The sequence below is a fragment of the Ruditapes philippinarum genome, unplaced genomic scaffold, assembly GCF_026571515.1.
Source record: "Ruditapes philippinarum isolate M1 unplaced genomic scaffold, ASM2657151v2 ctg1524_1_1_1_1, whole genome shotgun sequence".
Classification (NCBI taxonomy): domain Eukaryota; kingdom Metazoa; phylum Mollusca; class Bivalvia; order Venerida; family Veneridae; genus Ruditapes; species Ruditapes philippinarum.
In genome coordinates, this window is record NW_026854840.1 from 163,060 (window position 1) to 186,974 (window position 23,915).

At 33.9% G+C, this 23,915-nt stretch overlaps 1 protein-coding gene across 1 annotated transcript; it reads right to left on the reverse strand.

Annotated features, from left to right (window-relative positions):
* Positions 1 to 799: 799 nt before the first annotated feature.
* Positions 800 to 22,954, reverse strand: LOC132741244 (dnaJ homolog subfamily C member 7-like). The gene is made up of 13 exons (XM_060729370.1): positions 22,819 to 22,954; positions 15,276 to 15,379; positions 13,862 to 13,986; positions 12,540 to 12,653; positions 11,949 to 12,023; positions 10,342 to 10,460; positions 6,564 to 6,717; positions 6,150 to 6,314; positions 5,357 to 5,448; positions 4,339 to 4,412; positions 3,056 to 3,202; positions 2,074 to 2,238; positions 800 to 1,599 (listed from the first exon to the last, which is right to left on the reverse strand). Exons 1-13 carry the CDS (start codon positions 22,872 to 22,874, stop codon positions 1,475 to 1,477), a joined length of 1,515 nt encoding a protein of 504 aa, XP_060585353.1. The 5' UTR covers positions 22,875 to 22,954; the 3' UTR covers positions 800 to 1,474.
* Between the last annotated feature and the right edge of the window lie 961 nt (positions 22,955 to 23,915).

Genomic DNA, 23,915 nt, shown 5'->3' on the forward strand with positions numbered 1-23,915 from the left:
GCATCTTATTCAAATAGTTACACTGACAACAACTTCAATCCAAGTCGGTCTTTTGCAGTTTTAAAGTAAACTAATTTGCATTTATATTGACAATAATGCATTTTGCTTCATTTAGAAAGCATAAAAATTACCATTCAAACAATTGAGCATTAAACCAACGTTTAATCTTGTCAGATATCTAAACAAACTTTATAAAAAATATGCAATATTTAAGAAATAGGATATCCCAAACTGTGATCAATAAAACCAATGTTTGGAGTTTGGATGCGATAATTATAACACGCGTGTATCCTAAAATACCCCACAGATTTGAGTATATTATTTTGATTCTAACACAACATAAACAAATAAATTTTGTCATATCTGATTTTTAAGCTTAAAATTACTGGGTGATATTCTTTTCCAGGATGATAGATCAAAACAACACCATGTGATGTCACATTTGGCTACATAGTAAAAAGTTTACGCGAGGTACAATAAATATCTTACTGAATACCTTAGGGCATTATTTTAATATAATTAAGAGACAGTCACTAGATTACATCTATAATTACTTTCTTAACATTTTTTTTGACAATTGACATTGCTTTGCTTTGAATGCTGAATGGATTTCAATTGTGAATAACCTAATACGGAGCCCGTCAAATTGCACAACCATGCACTGGTACTATTGTCTGATACAGGCAAAACTACGGGTGTAACAGTTAACAAAAACGTTAACTGTTTAAATGGTGGCCAAACAATTGTGTAAAATGTTAAACCCCTTGTACTAGAAGAATTCTCTTCTCTTGGCGCTTGCAATGTCTTGTTTGGAGCTTTCAAAATGTTTTAGTCAGTGCAATATGATTTTAGACACAAAATTATACTAAGTTACTAACACTAACAGTTCATTTTTTAACTTAACATGTATAACTTTATAAGCTTGGTTCACACTTTTTTACATGTATAAAAAAATTGTAAGGTTTTACTCTTAATACTATAGACTTACACTTAAAAGCAAAAAAATATCTAAAAAGAAATCACATAATAAACAAAGATTTTAACTTAACTCAAAGACAGATAAAGCGAGGTTAATTTCTATGCAAGCAGTTGTTCCTTTCAAGTCTATAAGGAACTTGAAATGTTTCAAAATGAAACAAAACATTGAATCGGGACTTCGAGTGGAGAGCATTCTGGGAGATTACGTCACGGGTCAGACTGCGTCATTTTATCTGAAAATCTCTGACTTCATAAATCCACAAACAATTGCAACTTCCTCTCACTGGCAAATTAAGGAAGGTATCACAAAATTTACTTCAACCACATTTGCCCAATCACCGAAATAACCCCCCCCCCCATTTATATCGCATAATTACCCCATTTGCCCTATCTGGCACCAACATGGAGTGGGGCAAAAAATTGCCCCAATATTTATTTTCCTGATAAAAATGCAGTCTTAAAAAAATTTGTCACAACATACATTGAAATGTCAACATTATCCAAATTGAAACGAAAATCCTCCTGGGAAGCCCCCACCTGCCCCTGAACCGCCTCCAAAGCTAAACTGTTGGCCGCCTCCCCCTCCGAAGAAAGACTGGAATATCAGATTTGGGTCTATATCTGAAACACAAAGAAAAAAACATTTTAATTAATCATCTTTACGTAAAAAAATTATTATTTACAGCATATTGAATGATTACATGTACAGGTTCAATACTGAACTTATTGAAGTTTTTTCAGTAAATATCACCTCATATTCACCAGCTAAATAGTCCATATTTGTATATTATATCCTATTATACTAAATAAAATTAAGTATATATTTTTAAGGGAATATATATTAAAGTTTTCAGAAAGAATATAAGGCCTTGAAAAAACAATCAAGCCTTCGCATCTTTTCTGCAGTCTACACCTCTTTTTGATCTTATTTTGCAGATTTGTGTCATTGATGTGTTAATAAGCTAATCAGAATGGCCGTTTCATAAACACTTAACAATGCCTCCCTTACATCAAACTTGAAAGAATTTAAAACATGAATATGAAAAATTTTAACAAAAAAAAAGATTATGTGACACTCATCAAAATTGCAGTTACCGTGGAAACCTCCATGCCCCATGCCGTCTAAATCTTCGATATCATGCCCAGCATCGTATCTTTGCCGTTTCTTCTGGTCGGATAACACAGAGTATGCTTCACCAACTTCTTTAAACTTCGTTTCTTCCTGTTTCTGTACCTCCGGTGTATCATGTGAATGCCGGTCTGTAACCGAGTAGAGAACATACAAATTAATTCCGCCATTTCATGATTTACACCTGCTTATTTTTAAGTTTTTCTGATACTATGTTCCATTTCCATGTTTACTTTGACTTTCTTTACAAATTAGTCCCGCCATATCGGGATTTAAACGTGGATTTGTTCCATTTCAATGTTTTTTTGTTGTTTTTTTGAAGAGTTTATTGCTTATGGGTTTTAAAAAAGGAATATTTTTTTTTGCTTGATTTTGAATCGCACCAACAAGGTATAGGTCATATGGTCTGTAACTGACTAGAGAACAAACAAATTTTTCTGTCACTTTGTTCATTTTTTTCCATGCTTTTTTTAAAGAGTTTATTGCTTAAAAGTTTTAAAATCTTTTTTTTTTTTTTGCTTGATTTTACATCGCACCAGCACAGTATAGGTCATAAGGCCATGAACCGGCACCCAAGTAGAACCACCAATGTTCCTTAAGTTTATAATGATAAAATAAAGAAATGAGCAATTACAAAGTGTCTTAGTCAAATTATATCTATGTGCAGTCTGGCGTGGCTCTTCAATTTTCTCACAGACACATCAATAAAGATATTACATATCAAATATCAAAACGAAAATAAAGCTATTTTTGTACAAAAGGCAGGTATGTATTTAATAATGAAAACGGATTTAGAAAATATGTCATGCTTATCACCTGATGAAAGGAGCGTTGAAAGTTAAATAAATTAGACTGAAGGTTGTAGATTCGGAAGCTGAACGCGAGATCAAAATTAATGGTGATAGGGGTGGATGGAAATGTTAGCAAGGAAAAGTTTGCAATATTTACCAGGATGGTGAACTAGAGCACGTTTTCTGTAAGCTTTTTTCACTTCATCGTCAGATGCTGTTTTGCCGACACCAAGTATTTTATAATAGTCCTTTCTCTTGCTTTTCTTTAACTCTAACTTTGCATCTTGTAATAATCGCTTATTTTCTGCAAAAAAGATAAATGAAAAAAATGCATTGATCCATTGTAACTGACGATGTGTGGGGGCAGTCTGTTGGTAAAATACTCCTAAAATGTTCCTGGACTATGTTTTGGACATATTCCCACGTTAAAAAAGGTCGAGATTTCCCCTTTTCTTTATCCACTATCAAAACCTTTGTGGGGAAGGAATAACCAAGCTTACAAATCCCTGGTACATAACCACTTTGCCTAACATCCACATCGTTTTTGATCACTATGCAACTGTTAAAGACAGGGCATCCCCTAATACAACAAATATAAATACAGTAGAACTTCTATGAGTCGAACTTCGATTAGTCGATTTTCTCGATGTGTCGAAGAAAAATGAAAGTCCCGATTCTTCCCCCTATATATTCCTTATAAAAACCTATTCATGAGTCGAGATTTTATGTGTCGAATTTTTCGATGTGTCGAAGTTTTTTCGTGGTCCATATAAAGTAAATCTAGTGTAATTTACCACAAATAAGTCGAAGTTGTTCGATTATTTTGACACCTTCGATCTCGAGACATTTTTCACACCTTATCTGGCTGCGAAGACGATTTTCAATCAACCTGTGTGACAGGTGTTTATTACACAGCCGTGTGTTCAAACAGCCTTTGTTTGCGATAAAATGTGTGATAAAATGCTTTAATCGTTACTATTTTAATTGCCATAGTGGTATTTGAAAGTAAACGGTAAGAACTACTTTCATTTGAAAGCATCAGGACCCGGTGTCGCGTGAGAATAACACGCGTAATATTTAATATAAGCTGGTTTAGTTATCGCCCTTTCGTATTGTTACGCCTTTTGTAACTCTATTGTATACGTATAATTAGTCGTGAAAAAAGTTATTTAACATTCTATATTTATCATTGTAAAATGTGAAATATCAGAATTATGATGGAAAAATATAAAATGGGTTTTGTTATAGATCTTATAATTAGGACTAGTCACGGGTCGAAATTTTGTCATGGAATTGAGAGCAATTCATGAGTCGAAGTCCCGATGTGTCGAAGTTTTTACGCAAATCCCTTCAACTTCGACTTACCGAAGTTCTACTGTATAAAAATTCCCAAAATATACCAAAGTTACAAATATAATTATATCTTTAAATATACACTACCTCTAGTTTTATCTAATTGGCAAATCTTCTCATAGTCCCTCACTGCCTCCTCAAACATTTCTGCATCCATGTAACTGAAAATATTCAATCATTTCAAATATCAAATATAACTGCACTCTGTATGCATGTATGTATTACATCCAAATTTTAACAAGGACCTTTTTCAAAACAAGACCTGTGCCCACACAGCACACTCTATTTTATCTAACTACTGGATAGCAAATCAAAAGTAAAAGTAGAAACAGGGTCAGAATTTGCACATGTGCTTGCTAGCCTTACCTGCCCTTGATAGTGAACAAATGTTTGAAGTGTAAACCTTAAATGTTTTAAAGGGACTCCACTGAAGTTTATTGACATGATAGGACTGAAAATATTTTTTTTGAGATCAATGTTTCATAATGAGTACAAAATGTCAGATCATTCGCTTCCTCCAAATCGGCTAAAAATAGCACAAAATAATAATTTTCAAATTTTTTTGAGTATATTTCTTTACTATCTTTAATATAGTTCTCTTTAAAGTGCCCCACCAAGCTGATATAATAATTTCGTACGAATTTCAAATTTTATGTTTTTAGGCTTTTGGACTTCAGTGGAGTTCCTTTAATAATTTTTGAGCTCTCCCTATTGAGCAATGCAGACAGATTGTACAAGAAAATGACTGTGATTCAGTAGGTCTTAGACACAAGATCCTTGGGTTGAAAGGGCTGACATTAATATTCTGAGATAATATCTTAAAGGAACGTAACCTTAGGCCCAAAAGCCTAAAAATTTCAAATTTGCATTTTTTACATAGATCATATGGGGCACTAAAAAGGGCAAATGTGCAAATGTAATTTGGAGCTATATTTGGAAATAAATAAAAAAATTGTATTTTACGCAATTTTTTAGTCTGATTAGAACGTAAATCGTTTAATTTTCAATTTCGGGTCAGGCTGGTCTGGATTTATGCTGGTCGCAAACACATTATGTTGGTTTTGTTATGGCGCGGCTCATATACCCATGATGTATATTTTAATACCTTTTTGCCCTCCTCATGTAAGCTTTTAAATATGTATCATCTAATTCTATTGCCTTTGTACAATCTTCTATAGCCTGGTCAGATTTATCTATCTGTAATAAAGAAAGTACAACAGTCCTGGTCAGATTTATCTATCTGTAATAAAGAAAGTGCATTGGTCAGATTTATCTATCTGTAATAAATAAAGTGCACTGGTAAGATTGATCTATCTGTAATAAAGAAAGTGCACTGGTCAGATTTATCTATCTGTAATAAAGAAAGTGCACTGGTCAGATTTATCTATCTGTAATAAAGAAAGTGCACTGGTCAGATTTATCTATCTGTAATAAAGAAAGTGCACTGGTCAGATTTATTTATCTGTAATAAAGAAAGTGCAACAGTCTTCACAAGCTTTTAAAACATCTATGAAATTTCATCCAAATCAGCAATATGGCTCTTAAAAACAACATATTAGGTGTCTGAATGTATAAACAACTTTTCAAATTTTAGTTATGATAAGATAATCTGTCCTACAAGCTGAACATACAATTTTTTTTTTTGAAATTTGAGAGTTGTTCAAAGCACTTGCTGGGATTTAAGCCCACAATGTTGAGGGGCCAGTGATCATAAATCAAGTGCTTTAACACATGAATATTGGTATCATATGAAGTTGGCACCCACTGAATACCTGACCAAGTGTTACCAGTAAGATTAACTATGTTGAAATTTTTCCATTTAAAATGACTACTGTTACGAAACTTAGTTTAACCCTAAGTACAAAAATAACAGCAAAGACCAAATAAAGAACACTCACTTTTGTGCACACTGTTGCTCTATTGCAGTACAGTTTCGAGTTTGTAAATTTATTATTTGGGTCTATAGTGAGGGCTGCTGTGTATATATTGAAAGCTTCCTGAAACTTGCCAGCTCGAAATTCTTTGTTTCCTTCTTCTTTCTTTGCCATCAGCTGCTTGGCTTTCTGAAAACAAGTTAACAAATTCAACTTAATTTTCTGGAACACGTTTACAAATTTAACTTGGTTTGCTTAACAATATAACAAATTAAAATAAGTTTTCTGAAAAATGTAAATAAATTCAACTTAAATTTCACAAATTCAACTTAATCATAGTGCATGATCAGACTACAGGGACATGCAGACTGGTCTGGCTCTATTTTGGCACTAAATGCAATATACTTTTGGTTCTAGCATATTAAATGTTAAACTTACTCTGTATGTGTCTTTGGCCTTTTGGTGGTCAGGGGCCAGTCGTAAAACTTGCTGGAAGTGCTGGAAAGCTTTCTCCATGTTGTCTTGGTAATATAAACACATTCCACGCACGTATAGTGCATCAGCGTTCATCGATTCACGCCGTAAAATGTCGCTGTAATTTGAGAAAATTGTAACAATAAAGGTATTTAAACAAGAGGGCCATGATGGCCCTAAGGTCGCTCACCTGTATATAGGCCCCCCCCCCCCAACGTTGCAGGGCCAATTTAACCCAAGGGCTTTTATTTGCACAAACTTGGTAGACACCCATAAGAAGATGTTTCATGCTAATTATCTAAGCTCTAGCTCATTGGGCTTTCTAAAAGAAGATTTTTTTTTAAGTTTTTACTATACACATATAGTTAAAAACAATGACACCCCTGGGGCCGGGCCAGTTTTGACCCCAGGGCTTTTATTTGAACAAACTTTGTAGACACTTACTAGAAGATGTTTCATGCTTAATATCTAAACTCTAGCTATTTGGGTTTTTTTCAAAGAAGATTTTAAGTTTATGCTACACACATATAAAGAAAATCAATGACCCCCGGGGCAGGGCCAATTTTGACACCAGGTCTTTTATTTGAACAGACTTTGTAGACACTCACTAAAAGATGTTTCATGCTTAATATCTTAACTCTAGCTATTGAGGTTTTTTCAAAGAAGATTTTTTAAGTTTTTGCTATACACATATAAGGAAAATCAATGACCCCCGGGGCAGTGCCAATTTTGACCCCAGGGCTTTTATTTGAACAAACTTGGTAGACACATATTAGAACATGTTTGATGCTAAATATCTTAGCCATAGCTCTTTGAGTTCTTTAAAAGAAGATTTTTTAATTTTTTACCTTAGCATATAGGGAAAATCAATGAACCCCGGGGCGGGGCCAATTTTGACCCCAGGGCTTTTATGTGAACAAACTTGGTAGACACTTATTAGAACATGTTTCATGCTAAATATCTTAGCTCTAACTCTTTTGGTTCTTTAAAAGAAGATTTTTTTAAAGTTTTTACTATATGCATATAGGGAAAATCAATGACCCCCTGGGGCGGAGCCAATTTTGACCCCAGGGCTTTTATTTGAACAAACTTGGTAGACACCTATTAGAACATGTTTGATGCTCAATATCTTAGCCATAGCTCTTTGAGTTCTTTAAAAGAAGATTTTTTAAGTTTTTACTATATGCATATAGGGAAAATCAATGACCCCCGGGGCGGGGCCAATTTTGACCCCAGGGCTTTTATTTGAACAAACTTGGTAGACACCCATTAGAACATGTTTCATGCTAAATGTCTTAGCTCTAGCTCTTTGGGTTCTTTAAAAGAAGATTTTTTAAGTTTTTACTATATGCATATAGGGAAAGTCAATGACCCCCCGGGGCGGGGCCAATTTTGACCCAAGGGCTTTTGTTTGAACAAACTTGGTAGACACTCACTAGAAGATGTTTCATGCCAAATATCTAAGCTCTAGCTCTTATGGTTTTTTAAAAGAAGATATTTAAAGTTTTTTCTTTCGGTTGCCATGGCAACCAGAGTTCTGCATGGAATTGAATTCTTTGAACAATTTTTAAAGGTGACCACCAAAGGAACATTCCTGTGAAGTTTGGATGAAATTGGCTTAGTGGTTTATGAGGAGATGTCATTTAAAGTAAAAGTTTACGGACGGACGCCGGACGGATGCCGGACGAAAAGCGATCACAAAAGCTCACCCTGTCACTTTGTGACAGGTGAGCGAAAAATCAGTGGGCATGCTGGCATTAACTTGGTCACATCGACATTGTTAAGGTCTTATGACTAAATGTAATTCCAAATTTACAAAATACTTTATGGAAACAATTTTTAAAGAAGCAATTTTGGCTTTAAATATATATAACAACCACTTTAGCTGACTAAATTCAAATACAAATACAGTAAGTCTTTATTGGTAAACAGGGCTCATCCGGAAGGGCGATTTAGGCGAAAACTTCGCCTTGTTTATTCCCATTTCGCTCTCCCCATTGATCAAAGAGAAGTCAACTTCGCCAATAAAATCTTAAATCCCAAAGAGTAATTACTTGGCGATGTAAAGAGCAGAGATTGTATCTCTGCCTACTGCTAATCAGAGCGTCGCTTTATACTACGCTTATACCTGTATGCAAAGCGATAGACCGCCTACTTTAAACAGTAAGTAATGAGAGCATCGGCCCAAGATGGGTATAATTGTGTGACAGTTTTGCGAGTTTTATATGGGATTAGGCGATAATTATACATTGTTTCTTCCCGATTATCTAAACACATGCAATCTTCCCTAATTGATATACACAATGCTCTTCGATGGCAGTGTTTAACCCAAGTAAAGGCGAGGTGCTATAGAGTTTTCATGGCTACCAAAGAACTGTTATTCATTAATGATCAGCGACCAGATTAAAAACTTAATCATATTTTTGAATGATTTCAGCCCGTTAACATCAAGTTTTACTGCAAAATTGTTATGTCGCTCACGCCATGGCTACAGGGCGTAATGCCCAAACTTAGCAGTAAAAGAAAGTTAGAAGAAGATTCTGATACACCAATTACAGATTTATATTACTTAATATATAAATCCCTGCACCAACGCGAAAATTTAAGAAAGCCAATTCACAAAAATCTTACGATTGGTTATGTTGTAGACAGTGAGGGAGTTTGGCATTGTTCTGTGTGTAGAAATGCAAAATTTGACACAGCTTAAGCACGTAGGAATGACATCCCGACTAAAACTATGAATCATGATCGTCATGCTACATAAAAGTTGTACATATCGGTCGTATATCATGTGATGTATGTAACAACAAAATTTGTCCGGAAAGAAGTGTTCTTATTGTTTCAATGTATGTATTTGTTTTTTATGCCTGAATATGATGCTCAAATTAAGATTTATCAATATTGTAAGTTTCAAAAGTCATTGATTATAAAGATAATACCGAATTTAACATTTCACGAAAATAAAGGGAGGTAATTAGAAATTTATTTTCTATAATGTCTCAGTCAAATTTATCAATAAGAAATAAATGTATATATTTTAGTGATTAAATATAATGTGCACAAATATTTGCAGTACATTTTTTACATATTCTTTGATGTTTGAAAATTGTTTTATAAGAATAATTATATGCATATATAAAATTTCACTTAAATGTGTTATTACCGTACTCGACAGCGAAAGCTGCATTTTGTGCCCAAAAAGGCGGATGGACCCTCATAAAGCATAGACTACATACATACATATGATATTACAACATTCAGTATACATGTATATATACATATATTTATAATAATAAAATTAATTAATAAACTGTGGAAATGTTAGAAGTGTTGTTAATTATATTAACATAATGTTATTTATTATAGTTAAAGGATGTATAGCCATGCATGTTAATGCATACATATTGGGTTGTTTCCCACCTCCCTAATTTTCACGAGGAAGTCACTTCTCCCTAAAATTTCCCCCCAGGATGAGCCCTGGTAAAGGAAAATGCTAAAAGGGTGCTTGTTTTTGGACACAATTATCCTTCTTTAAACTATTATTATTCTTTTTTCGAAATATCAAGTTTCAAAGAATACTTCTTATTAAAAGAACATTTATTAGCTTAATATGGTATTTACAAATAGCGACTTTCTGAAAACAAGTGTTTATTTACTTTAGATAAAAAATTTCAACCATAAATCAATAAATGTTTCAATTAAAACAGTCTCTTATCAAATAACAGGAGGAAGTCAAACTTACTTGGCTATTTCCTGGGCTTCCTGATATCGGCCTAGTAAAGTAAGAAGTTCAGATTTTCGTATTTTGTACTTGCTACATGTGGCAGACTGTTGTAAACATTGGTCTATACAATAAAGTGCCTGGAAAAAAAACGCACATGAGCCGCGTCATGACAAAACCAACATAGTGCGTTTGCGACCAGCATGTATCCAGACCCGCCTGCGCATTCACGCAGTCTGATCAGGATCCATGCTTACAAACCCTATTACAAGTAGAGAAACTGATAGCGAACAGCATGGATCCTGATCAGACTGCGCGCATGTGCAGGCTGGTCTGGATCCATGCTGGTCGCAAACCCATTATGTTGGTTTTGTCATGACGTGGCTGTCATGATTTTACAGATATACAATGAATTAATAATGGATAAAATTATTCAAAAGCTTTTTTGTTTGGTGTTGAAATGATAAAGATTTCAAGTTAAACTTACACTGTAAAGTGCATATGGCAACTTTTCAGCTTAAAGCAACATGCCGCCAGATTCATGCTCATTTTCATGAAAATTTTGAAAATGTTTTTATAAGTAAAATATTGTGAAGTAACCAAAAGGAAGCAATTTATACATTACAAACAGCACACAACCCAAAATTACCAAAATGAGGTCAAAATATTCGGAAATAGCCTTTACTGCGTTAGTAACGCTGTAGATAAATGCTTATACATACTTGAAAATCTATCATTAATTGCATAAACATGTAAATTATACTAAAGTCTTGAATCTTTTTACTTTTCCTAAAGTCTTAGTACATTTTTATCAAGTTTGATTTTATTGAAATATTCTTGCTCATCTGCAGGCAAGCAGCTTTAACTGGTGGAAAAAAAAGAAAATTATTCCAATTGTGAAAATTGACCCAAAATTAAAAAGCTTTGCAACACTTTTTACTCAAACTGGGCGGTGAAAAGCAAAAACATGCGATTGTTTATTTATTTCGGCATATAAACCTTATTCTAACACGACCCGCATTTTTCCCCATTGAATATAGAAGAACCGAAAGTGTGTGTTATTATGCTATAAAATCACTGTTTGACGTTCTATATTTAGACATGTGACTATTCATTATACACGTGACGTAACCACTAAAAATGTGACTCGCTGACAATAAGTACAGCAGCATTTATTGGTTGACGTCGTGTTAGAATCGAAATAATATATCCAAATCGGTGATTTTATTGCTTGATAACATCACTGTTTGTCGTTCGGATGCGTATCATTATTTCACTCGGGCTACGCCCTCGTGATATAATTCCCCGCATCCGAACTCCAAACAGTGATGTTATTGAGCAATAAAATCACAGTTTTGGGATATATTATTTCTTAAATAATCTATCAGTTTTTAAGTGTCAAAGCTGATCTACAAGAGAAATTTAAATTTTATGTTTTCAGACTTTTGGACCTCAGTGGGGTCCCTTTTAAGTCTCAAAAGAAAAACCTAAGAGGAATAATTTTGTTCAGCATTATTTTTCTAATAACCATTAATAAGCAAATGCTAGAAAATTCAGTCCAATAGAAGGAAAAATCGTTTTATAAAGTTATAAAAAAATCTGATATACAGTGATACAAAAATATATACCTTTCTAAAATCTTTTTTTTCATAATCGACTTCAGCCATTTGTTCAAATTTTTGCAAACTTTCTGCTATATGGAGCTGTAATTAGAATAAAACACTAATTAAATTTAAGTGAAAGTAACAATTTTAAAATATTCAAAACAAAAATATGTGACCTGGATAAAAAAAGGGATCCCTGATGTGTCCAAGGGAAAATCCCTAGTCAGAGGTCAATGTTGTCAAAGGCGACCAGAAAAGTCTGAAATTATGTAAAACAACAATAAATTTCCTTTTCAAAAATTGAAGCAGATTTGCATGCAAAAACCATACAATATAAGTAGCTATTTGAGAAGTACACACATACAGATGTGCTACACTGTTTTTACATTGTACATGTAACATCCTGACTGCCCATTAAAATCGAACACAACATACCCTCAACAACAAAAATAACCTGCACCGTCCGGGAATCAAACCTGGGTCACCCAATTTATAGTCCTACCTATTGAGCTAACTGGACAGTTCCACTCTGACATGCTGCCACACAAATTAAATTATTCAAATATAAAGAAAGGACTTGTTATTAAGAAAATAATACATATATTATGTTTATACCTCTTTTTTGGCCACTAAATTATCACTTTCAAGTTGTAGAGCTGTGTTGTATGATCGTATCGCTGCTTGAGGGTCTCCTAGAGCAATATGGCACTTCCCTTCACGTATATGACCCTAGAACAAAAATTATATATTAACTTAAACTGAATGAACAATTTCTTTTTACTAGTTTCCTTCAAAAATGAAAGTATCACAAATTAAACCAAGAAGTTTTTATCAACATTTGAAATACTAATTGTAGGCTCATCTACTTAAATTCAAATGCTAATACAAACCAATTTTTTTGAAGACCAAGTCTAAGGCTTACTAGAATAGTTTTAGTTACTATAAAGTTGTCACTAGGGGTGTAACAATACAGCAAAAACCGTATTGCAATATATTGCCATTTTGCTGAAGCGTATTGCAATATATTGCAATATGTATTGTCTTGTATATGTTTTGATGTAAAGATGGAGTAACATTTATATATTATTATTATATGTATATATTTTTAGTAGAAACTTAATAAAAATGTAAGGAATAAATAGAAAGTAAAGTGTCACACAATTTGATAAACAAAACTAGTCGCGTGTGACCTTTCACATCTGGGCCGCTTATGTAAATTATGCGGCCGCTTATTGACTTTTAAGTGTACTAGTTGTCGGATACTTTTATCTTACGTTGGCACCAACAAAATTGGCCAATTAAAGATTTTATGTGAAATTTGTACAAAATTAGAAGGCAATTAATTGAAAATTATGATTTTTATAAAATACCGGTTTTCCAAAAATCGTACCGCGGTACTAAAATTTATTTTTTCATATTGCAATATATCGGTATACCGGTAAACCGTTACACCCTTAGTTGTCACAAGATATAAGTACATATTACATTTTTCTTCTTTCTTTAAACACATTTACATTATTATTTTGAAATTATAATACATTGTTAAGGCCCATTACCAATACAAAGAGGTTATTTTTTCGTTTGAGTAAATATGGAAAATATTTTCATGAAAAAATGATAAAATTCCATAATGGACCATATATTTTTATGAAGCGCAACTATAGTTTGTATTGTACTTGGCAGGGTTGTCATTAGGAGGTGGCTGTAACCTATATCGACTGTCTCAATGCATTTTGGGCTGCCTCATAACTTAAAAAATACTCCTTGTTGTACATGATAAAGTTCATAAATAAAATGACCAACTCAATTTCAAAAAGGACTGTCTCAAAAACCTCGAATGACAATCCTTCCTTTGAAGATTACAGTCTCAATTATCCACTATATAAACATGCATATTCCTTTTTATAAACAATGGCAAGTAGATTTCATAAACTGACCTTTACAAATTTGTCGTCTATTTTAATGGCTTGTCTAGCATCGTCTAGTGCTTCCTCAAATTTATACATCATCATATAGCATGCTGACCTGTTCCCATAATATGCTGCACATGTTGGACATAAACCTATAAATAGAGCATTACACATAAACCTATAAATAGCGCATTACAAATAAATCTATAAATAGAACATTACACATAAACCTAATATAGCATTACACATAAACCTATAGAGCATTACACATAAACCTATAGAGCATTACACATAAACCTAATATAGCATTACACATAAACCTATAGAGCATTACACATAAACATATAAATAGAGCATTACACATAAACCTGTAAATAGAGCATTACACATTAACCTATGAATAGAGCATAACACATAAACCTGTAAATAGAACATTACACATAAACCTATAAATAGAGCATTACACATAAACCTATAAATAGAGCATTAAGCATAAACCTATAAAGCATTACACATAAACCTATAAAAAGAGCATTACACACAAACCTATAAATGGAGCATTACACATTAACCTATAGAGCATTACACATAGACCTATAAATACAGCATTGCATATAACCTATAAATAGAGCATAACACATAAACCTATAAATAGAGCATTACACATAAACCTATAGAGAAATACACCTTAACCTACAGAGCATTACACATAAACCTATAAATAGAGCATTACAAATAAACCTATAAAAAAGAGTATTACACATAAACCTATAGAGCATTACATACAAACCTATAAATAGATAAGAGCATTATATATTAACCTATATATAGAGCATTACACATAGACCTATAGATAGAGCATTACACATAAACCTATATAGATAGAGCATTACACATAAACCTATAGAGCATTACACATAAACCTATAAAAAGAGCATTACACATAAACCTATAAAAAGAGCATTGCACAAAGGTTTTAACCATAAAGGCACATTATGCTCCAGAAATGCTTTTATATTTTCTTTATTCTCAAGAGCTTTTTATTTCTGTTTTTGTTTCTGAAAAGTAACTTGAGTACCTAATCATTTTTTGCTCGTGACCTGTTGCCTTTCCCGGCAAAAAATACAGTGACAATGTTTTATTATTTTGAATGGATAGCTGGATAGCATCCTCACATGAACAAATCCCAATCCCCAGTGGATGAGCTACATGTCAGTTGGTGAGCTACTAACAATAACTAACACTGTCAGATGGAAGCCTGGCCTAGCTCTTTACTATTTACATAGGCTATGCAGTCTGCGTTGGTCAGTTGGTTAAAATCAGCAAGGCATTGACAACAAAATTAGACCCTATTGTCAAGCAATGTATACTTCAGTGCCTGCAGTGCTTTGATTTGTTGAGCAGCATGTAAAACCTACATTAGTGTAAATATATGACTTACTTATTGCCTGAGTATAACATGAGATAGCCTCTGTGTAGTTTTTCTCTTTGTAATGTGTATTTCCCAGCTCCTTCATTTCCTCTGGTGTACGGATGACAAGTTGTCTGTAATTTAATAAGGAATATGATCAATGTTGATCTCTGGATGTTCTAGGTAAAATTCATTTTTTTCATTTTAAACTGCTAATACTGAGAAGAAAGGTCAAGATAATAACAAGGAATTTGCAATGGGCTTACACAAATTCTACATACTATGTTTGCAGACTTTTAAGTGACATAATGCTCAATTTTTTCATTGCCAAGGTCAGCTGAATTGACTATATATGAGTAACGATTTTGAAGATTGAATTATGATGGTGTAAGGCAGAAATCGCCCACTATCCCTGGTAGATATCTGTTTTTTTTGTTTTTTAAAAATTAGCAAGATTTAATTTTTCAATAATAAACTTAAGACACATAATCCCACTTAAATGCCTCAGGGCTCGAGCTAGTGGGCGATTCGGGCGAAATAGTCGCCGACATCCTACATGAAAGCGAAGATGAAGTCGCCCGATTTTATTGATCCATTATTGAAAATTACCAACAATAACAATAACTGTGAATAACATGTTGTGTGTGTTTGCTTTGTTTACCCTCGCCGCCGGAAAAAGGGACTGTCATGCATCCCAATCAACGCGAAATGTCATTAATCCGTTTGTTTACCAACATGTCATAAAAGTCCAATTAACAGACACTCGAGGAACAATTAGACTCAGCCCATGGCGAGATTACCGATACGTGCGAGAAACCAATCGTAATTCACGTTTTAATTGAGGCGACATTTTTAAACCAATCATTAAATCGCTAACATATAACTACCCGTAACAATTATTTCTGATGGTCGGATCAAACGTCAAAGAGGACCGCTCGACATAATATTATAACTGTAACGGTAATTTTAAATAAAAGTTATGATAACCTTTTTTGTCGACGAGTTAAATTTGATAAAATTGACGGCGTATTACACTGTATTTATTACAAATGAAGTTAAATTAAAGATCGTTTCTTTCGTTATCTACTTTCATTTTCTTTACATAAGTGAATATGAATATAATCAGGGCTCGACATTAACGGTTGTCCGACTGCCCGGGACAACTAAAAGTTTGGTCCGGGCAAGTTATTTTGAAAAGCACTTGTCCGACAGGGCAAGTGAAAATAAAAAGCATCATTGACAAAATGCATGTACAAAATGAATAGAAATAACATCTTTTCATTTATAAACATCTTTAAAACAAAATACACCATGAATCATTATCAATAATGTGAATATACTACGGTCATGTACATTTGTTGATGTAGGAAACGGAAGGAAAAATATGAGCATGCGCCGCGGTAAGGTAATTCCCCGTTCTAATAATAGACTATATCTAATTTTGTACAAGGTAATTCCCGGGTTATGCTGTTGTTTAAATTTTGATGTTTGCATGTAAAGATATCATTAAAAATATGTAAATAATCATATTGATCTTTAAATATAATTGTTGAATAAAGTTTTTGCATTTAAAATGATTTATTGTTTAATCTAATATAACAACATTATGAACACAACGAAGACTCGTTTACGGCTGTTGACTTGATGATTGAACAGCTGCTGAACGCATTGCAGGGAATTACCTTACCGCGGCGCATGCTCATATTTTTCCTTCCGTTTCTTACATCAACAAATGTACATGACCGAAGTATATTCACATTGAATAAACAGATGAACCGATGTTTTAGAAAAACTACTAAATACAAAAAATGTTTGTGTCTAACTAACAATCAATTTCATAAACAAAATGTCCAGTTTATTACCTAAAACAAGAAGTATTTAATAATGTATGAGCTTGTTTGTTTTTCTGATTTATACATTTTTACCATTTTTAGGTCAGGACAAGTAAGTCTTGGGTCAGGGCAAGTAGTTTTAAAAACTACTTGCCCGACAGGACAACCTGATTCAAAAGTTAATGTCTAGGCCTGATAATGTCCGGCGCAAGCTTTTTAATAGTAAATCAGAAGGAAATAACTGTTAATCCACCCATGATATGATCCATGATAGGAATCAACTATGACTTTTTTATCTTCATTTAATGCAATGGTTGCATTACATGATACTCATTCTTATTACTTGTTTCTAACTACTTTTAAATTAAAATTGAATATTCTGTTGTAACACAAATCCAATTCATTTAATAAGATATGTACAGTGAGTCAACATAATTGCGATAACATACAACAAACATCGATAAATGAATCTCCTCACTTCTCCCTAAAGTCTCCCCACTTCTCCCTAAAGCAGCTGGAGGGAGAAGTGACTTCTCCCTAAATTTTGAACCTAGCTTGAGCCCTGTGTCTCTCTCAATGTTAAGTAATCAACTTTTCAATCTACCATCTCTAATCACAACTGGTGCATATGTAAAATTTTACCCCCCCCCCCCCTAATTTATGGTCACCTTAGGTCTATGCAGACCTGTAAATATTCGTGACTTTATCCGATTCGATATCAATTCCATTTTTTAAATATCGGATATCGAATGCACACATATTTCTAGCTAAAGAGACTTCAGCAAACAGGTTTTATAGTACTGATAGACCAAACGTCAAAATAAAAGCGACATATAAAGTTATGGAAGCCAGAACTAACATATTTCAAACATTTTTTTTCTAAAACGAAAACGGAAATCAACACCAGAGTTACCTCCCAGTGTCTCTAACAAATGCTGCTGAATTTCACTGTAATCTCGCATGTCTGCTAAGTGAGGGTCAAGAACCCCCAATTTTGATTTTTAAATGGGAAAATGCCAAGAAATTTTTTGTAAGTGTTTCTTAGTAAAAATCAGGATTACATATGTTAAACTTTAATAAGCCCATCCTTAAAAAAATGTATGTTTGCAGTAACGCGACCGACTCACAAAATTTGCCCCTTCTCAAATTTTTTTCATGGTCTGGATAAAAAAAAAAAATTTCTCAGAAAATTATGCCTTGTGCTTTGTTTTCGTTCTTTTATAGGTTAATAGAAGAAATAAAATGTAGTTCTTATTAAATTAGAATTCAGTTATCAATTTATTAATTGTTACCAGATTATCAAAGCATAATAATTATATTGTCTTCCATGTTTATTTGGGAAGTACAGTTCAATAAAAAAAAAAAAAAAAAAAAAAAAAATCGACCTACCTACCCACCTTGAAAATTCTGGGTCGGGTTACTGCAAACATTTTTTTAAGGATGGCCTAATCATTCTGGTTCTAAACACTATAATTTGTCAATTAAACCCCGCCTTACTAATGGAACTGCAAGGACGGGATTAAGCATAATCTGTAACTACGTAATAGCAACAACAACAACAAAAGTAAAATGGAAAAGGCTTTAAACATTATATAGTTACTAGTCATTAGTTGTCATTAAAAGTTATGATGATAGAACAGAAACAAATTGTTCACTTTTCATATTTTATTCATTTTTTTTGCGTGTGTTTAAATATAACTACATATTAAAACAAATTAAAAAAGACTTGAAAGCTTAATTTTGCCTGGCAATCGATATATCGCTGTATCTCTGATAATTCATTACCGATAATTATATTGATACAAAAGTCCTTATCGATGACACCCCTATGAGGCACTGTGAAACAAAATTTTAAAATTTGTAATTTACGACAAAATTTACCATAGCTGATGTAAACAAGTTCTTTAACACATTTCTTTGCATCATCGGCAACTTAGTATCACACAGGTCATTGATATTATAAGCGTCTTGAAATTTTATTCGAACATGAGGACTGACTTTTATTCAGCCAGGACCGATGGACTTTTGCACAGACTGATTATTAATTGACATGATAAACAACCTGTTAATCCGTTATAACATTGCTGATTGATGACCGCTGTGTTTTTTTATTTATCATCATCTCCAATTCTGCATGCACTACACAAAATTGTAAACCACTGATAGGGATGGGAATTACAAGCACCACGATTTTATGGCACAACGGCGAGATTGATTTGGAGATAATGGCAAAGTGGGAGCGCAGCAGTTAAAGTGCCTGTGAAAAGCCCTGAGCCATTGTAAGGGCCCATAAGGAAAATCACCGTCTTCCTACATATTAACATAATCAAGTTGGACTAGGAAGTAATGAAAAGTATTTTCTGATTACCAAAAAAATAAAAATAAACATAGTGAGTCTAAGAGTGTAAGTTAAATGTGGACAGTATAATTGTCAAATATGACTACTACGGCAGGTATCAATCACTGGTCAGTGGCTAGCCGTACGGGCCCGTACGGCTAGCCAAAAGTTCTAGCCGTACGTGAGTCACGTACGACTAGCCTGGACACACTGTATTGGCTAGCCGTACGGCACTTTTCAAAATTATATGGAAGTCGAAAATGCATATGTTATTTTGTGTCTTTAAACGACGATTTTAATCAAATCTCCGCATTTGTCCTAGTGTCTTCACTTTAACAAAGATGCTCCGCAATTTTGCACGTACAAAAAATGAATACGAGTAAGAGTTGTATAATCTATCTTAATAACATTAAGTGTCAAAGTTGCATGTTATAACGTCCTTATAATTTTCATGCTTATGATTTGTATAAAAGATGAATTGTTAAATCTGTTAATTAAGCACATGGATCGAATAAATAATGATCGGAGGGGAATAAATAAATAAATAAAAAGAGTATTAAAAAAACGGTGAAAAGGAAAAATAATTTAATAATGCAAACTTTCCTTAATGATGGACGATGGACAAACTTCTATACCGTCGGTAATTGACGCAATTATCAGAGCCCGACAACACTTATTTTCGGTGTTTTTTTTTTTTTTTTTTTTTTCAATTTAAAAATTAAACTTAATGAAACAAAAAAGGATTATTATCAAAATTTTGTAAACCATTTCAATTGATGTTATTTAACTGCAACCAAACGCTATTTTTCTCGACGTCTTGAGATGACAAAGTACACGTACATTTTTAACTGTCGCCAACACGTCGATTAATCTCTAAAAAGTAAACATTCTTGACTAAAATCCTCGCTTAAAGTCATAATTAACATATGCACTTTCGCCTTCCATATATTTTTGAAAAGTGCCGTACGGCTAGCCAATACAGTTTGTCCTGGCTAGTCGTACGTGACTCACGTACGGCTAGAACTTTTGGCTAGCCATACGGGCCCGTACGGCTAGCCACTTCCTTTGTGAAAATGGTGAAATGGTTTGTTGTTTAACAAGCATTTAGTTCACAACTGACGATTTTGAGAAATTTCGGCAATATCCGGTTATCTGCCCCCCGGGGCAGATAACTTCATCCAAAAATCATGATCTCGTGGACGCTTGTTTTTTCCGTGAATTTCATTGGTTGAGGTCACTTCCAAGGAAGGGCATTAATTGTTACTATAAATTTCGCTGTTTCCTGCAAGATTTATTTTCCATAAATTTAAGCATGTCAGTACATGTGTACATTACATATCTTGAAAGATTCATTCACTATAAAATAAAATCTTTTCACAACACTTGCAAAATGTTTCATATTTATTATAATTTTCTTTGGCTTTATTTTAAAGTGGAAACAATCATGAAAATGTAATTGAACGTTTTGTCATCCGTGTAACTTAAATTACTGATAAATTCATTTTTACGTGACTATACAGCAGTATAGACAGTTAGATATGTAAGGGCTACCAAAAGGGTAATATCATCTAATCACACGCATGTAGTTATATATAATCCGGTTTTCCTTCCCGGGGCAGATGCGTACTGAGCATTAATGTAGTGATAGTTTTTAATTAGAGTTAATAACGTTCAGTCCGTATGAAGTAATTCACACACAGTATCCCCCCAAAAACATTGCCAAGCCCCATTTTTTAAAGCATGAAGGCCCCCGAAGAAAACCCTCTTCCCGGGGAATACTTCCCCTTTAGTAGCATTTTAATATTGTTAGTAATTTATTTCGTCGCTATATATATACTCCGGTTATCAGTCCCGGGGCAGATACGTTCTAGGTATTACTTGTATGAAGCCTAGTACGTATCTGCCCCGGGACTGATAACCGGAGTATATATATAGCGACGAAATAATTTACTAACAATATTTAAATGCTACTAAAGGGAAGTTTTCCCCGGGAAGAGGTTTTCTTCGGGGCCATCATGCTTTAAAAAATGGGGCTTGGCAATGTTTTGGGGAAGTGTCTTAATAAGCATTTATAAAAGGAATGAATTTATTTTTACTGTCATTAAAAAGTAACATTATGAAAGCCTAGTACGTATCTGCCCCGGGACTGATAACCGGAGTATATATATAGCGACGAAATAATTTACTTACAATAATTAAATGCTACTAAAGGGGAAAGTATTCCCCGGAAGAGGGTTTTCTTCGGGGGCCATCATGCTTTAAAAAATGGGGCTTGGCAATGTTTTGGGGGGTACTGTCTTAATAAGCTAATTTATAAAAGGAATGAATTTATTTTTACTGACATTAAAGTAACATTATGAAAGCCTAGTACGTATCTGCCCCGGGACTGATAACCGGAGTATATATATAGCGACGAAATAAATTACTAACAATAATTAAATGCTACTTAAGGGGAAGTATTCCCCGGGAAGAGGGTTTTCTTCGGGGGCCATCATGCTTTAAAAAATGGGGCTTGGCAATGTTTTGGGGGTACTGTCTTAATAAGCATAAAAGGAATGATTTTTTACTAACATTAAAGTAACACTATGAAAGCCTAGTACGTATCTGCCCCGGGACTGATAACCGGAGTATGTATATCGGCGATATAATTATATGCATTAGGCTATATAATACGGAATGAACGATGAACTGAAACGATGTTAAAAGTATATAATTATGTACAAGTTCATTACGTCTGCTATTTTAAAACGGTATGATGAAATTATATGAGCAGTATCAATGTATAAGTTAATTCTGTTGGCTATTTTAATACGGAATGAACGATATAATGAAATGATATAAGCAGTATCAATGTATAACTTCATTCCGTCAGTTATTTTTTACGGAATGAATGATATACTGAAGTGATTTTAGCTGTCTAAATGTAGGAGTTCATTCCGTAGAGGATATTTATTATGTAAAAACCCGTTATGAACCCCTTGCTAGATGATGCTAACTACGCAAGCGCATGGTAGGTAAATATTTTATTTTTTTGCGCATGCGGGTGTGATATGTTTTAAGCGCCTGAATGATCCAGATCAGTAGGGCTGACCACACGACTGTCATAAAAATACAGATAAGAATGTTTCTGCCCCGGGGGGCAGATAACCGGATATTGCCGAAATTTCATGAATCAAAATAGAAACGGAGAATCATAAACTTTGATTCTCATGTAAAACCTGTTAAAAAGTTATTACACTTATTTGAAAGCGAAAGCGATATCGAACTTTCTGGAAAACCATCTTGTCGTTCTTTGGCAAGTTTAACAGGGTCAAATATTTAGACACAATTATGAAATTAACGGAATTTAGTCCGATCGGTTAAAACAGTAGGTAGAGGATTGTATGTGTAACTGAATACTAACTCATCCTGTTCCATAACTTCTTCCATTTCTTCACTTTTTTCGTCATCAGAATTCATTTTTTATTTGATGTTTCCAAACACATGAAAAGACACTTGACGGGTTACAGTATATTTATTCAATTTCTTTGCGTTTCTAATCACTTCACAGTGTAGCAGTCTCCAAGGTATTTTGATGTAGCGAAAAGATATAAAAGTACCAGAAAGAGAGGAAACAGATAAAAATGCAAAAACACGTGACATTAATATATTAAATTTAGGCCAGGCACTCACATTGATATTACCATAGACTTACATTAAATGAAATGGTCCATAATCCTACCTTAAAATTGAGTTTTCATGCTCAAGAGGTGATTTTTCTAGCAGAATGAAATGCCTAACACATGAAAATGTTCCTGTTATATAGCCTCATATATAGGGGTAGCCAACCAAATTTTTGCAAAATTTCTTTGAAGAGGATTTCATTGAAATTTTCTGCTGATCACAGGACCGACATACACTTTTTATAACAAACTCCACAGCGGTTACGTCACGCTTTGCTACTTTAACTGATCAGGGGAAGTAACCGCTGCGGGGAGTATGTTTTTATAAATGCAAATATCCAAGTAAAAAATTATCATAGAGACTCATGAAATATTTCATTTTCTTCAGAAAACAATGTAGTATTGAATGAATGAAGTTAAAGCTTAATGAGGGTCCATCCGCCCTTTCGGGCACAAAATGCAGCTTGCGCTGTCGAGTACGGACCCCGGACATGTCACCAGTCATGTCCTTAAATAGTTAATTTTGAAGCACAAAGTGGTGATAATTTACCTCCATGCAATTTCCACGGAGTATGAGCCAAAGATATGAATTTTGAGCCAAAAGTAGGTCACTGTACGGCGGTCAATGAGAACCTAAATGTACAGTAACCTGTGACAATAGGAAAGGTGGTTAGCCCTGAAAAGGGCTGTTTGCGCCAGCTATAGGCCTGCCTTTCAAGCCGTCTAACCGTGCTAGGGGCTCACGCACCCTAGCACACCGTCCTCGTCGACCCAATCGCCTACTTTGTAGGGCCACTCCCCTCGGCATTAGTCAGGACACCGGCAGCTGGTCCGCAGT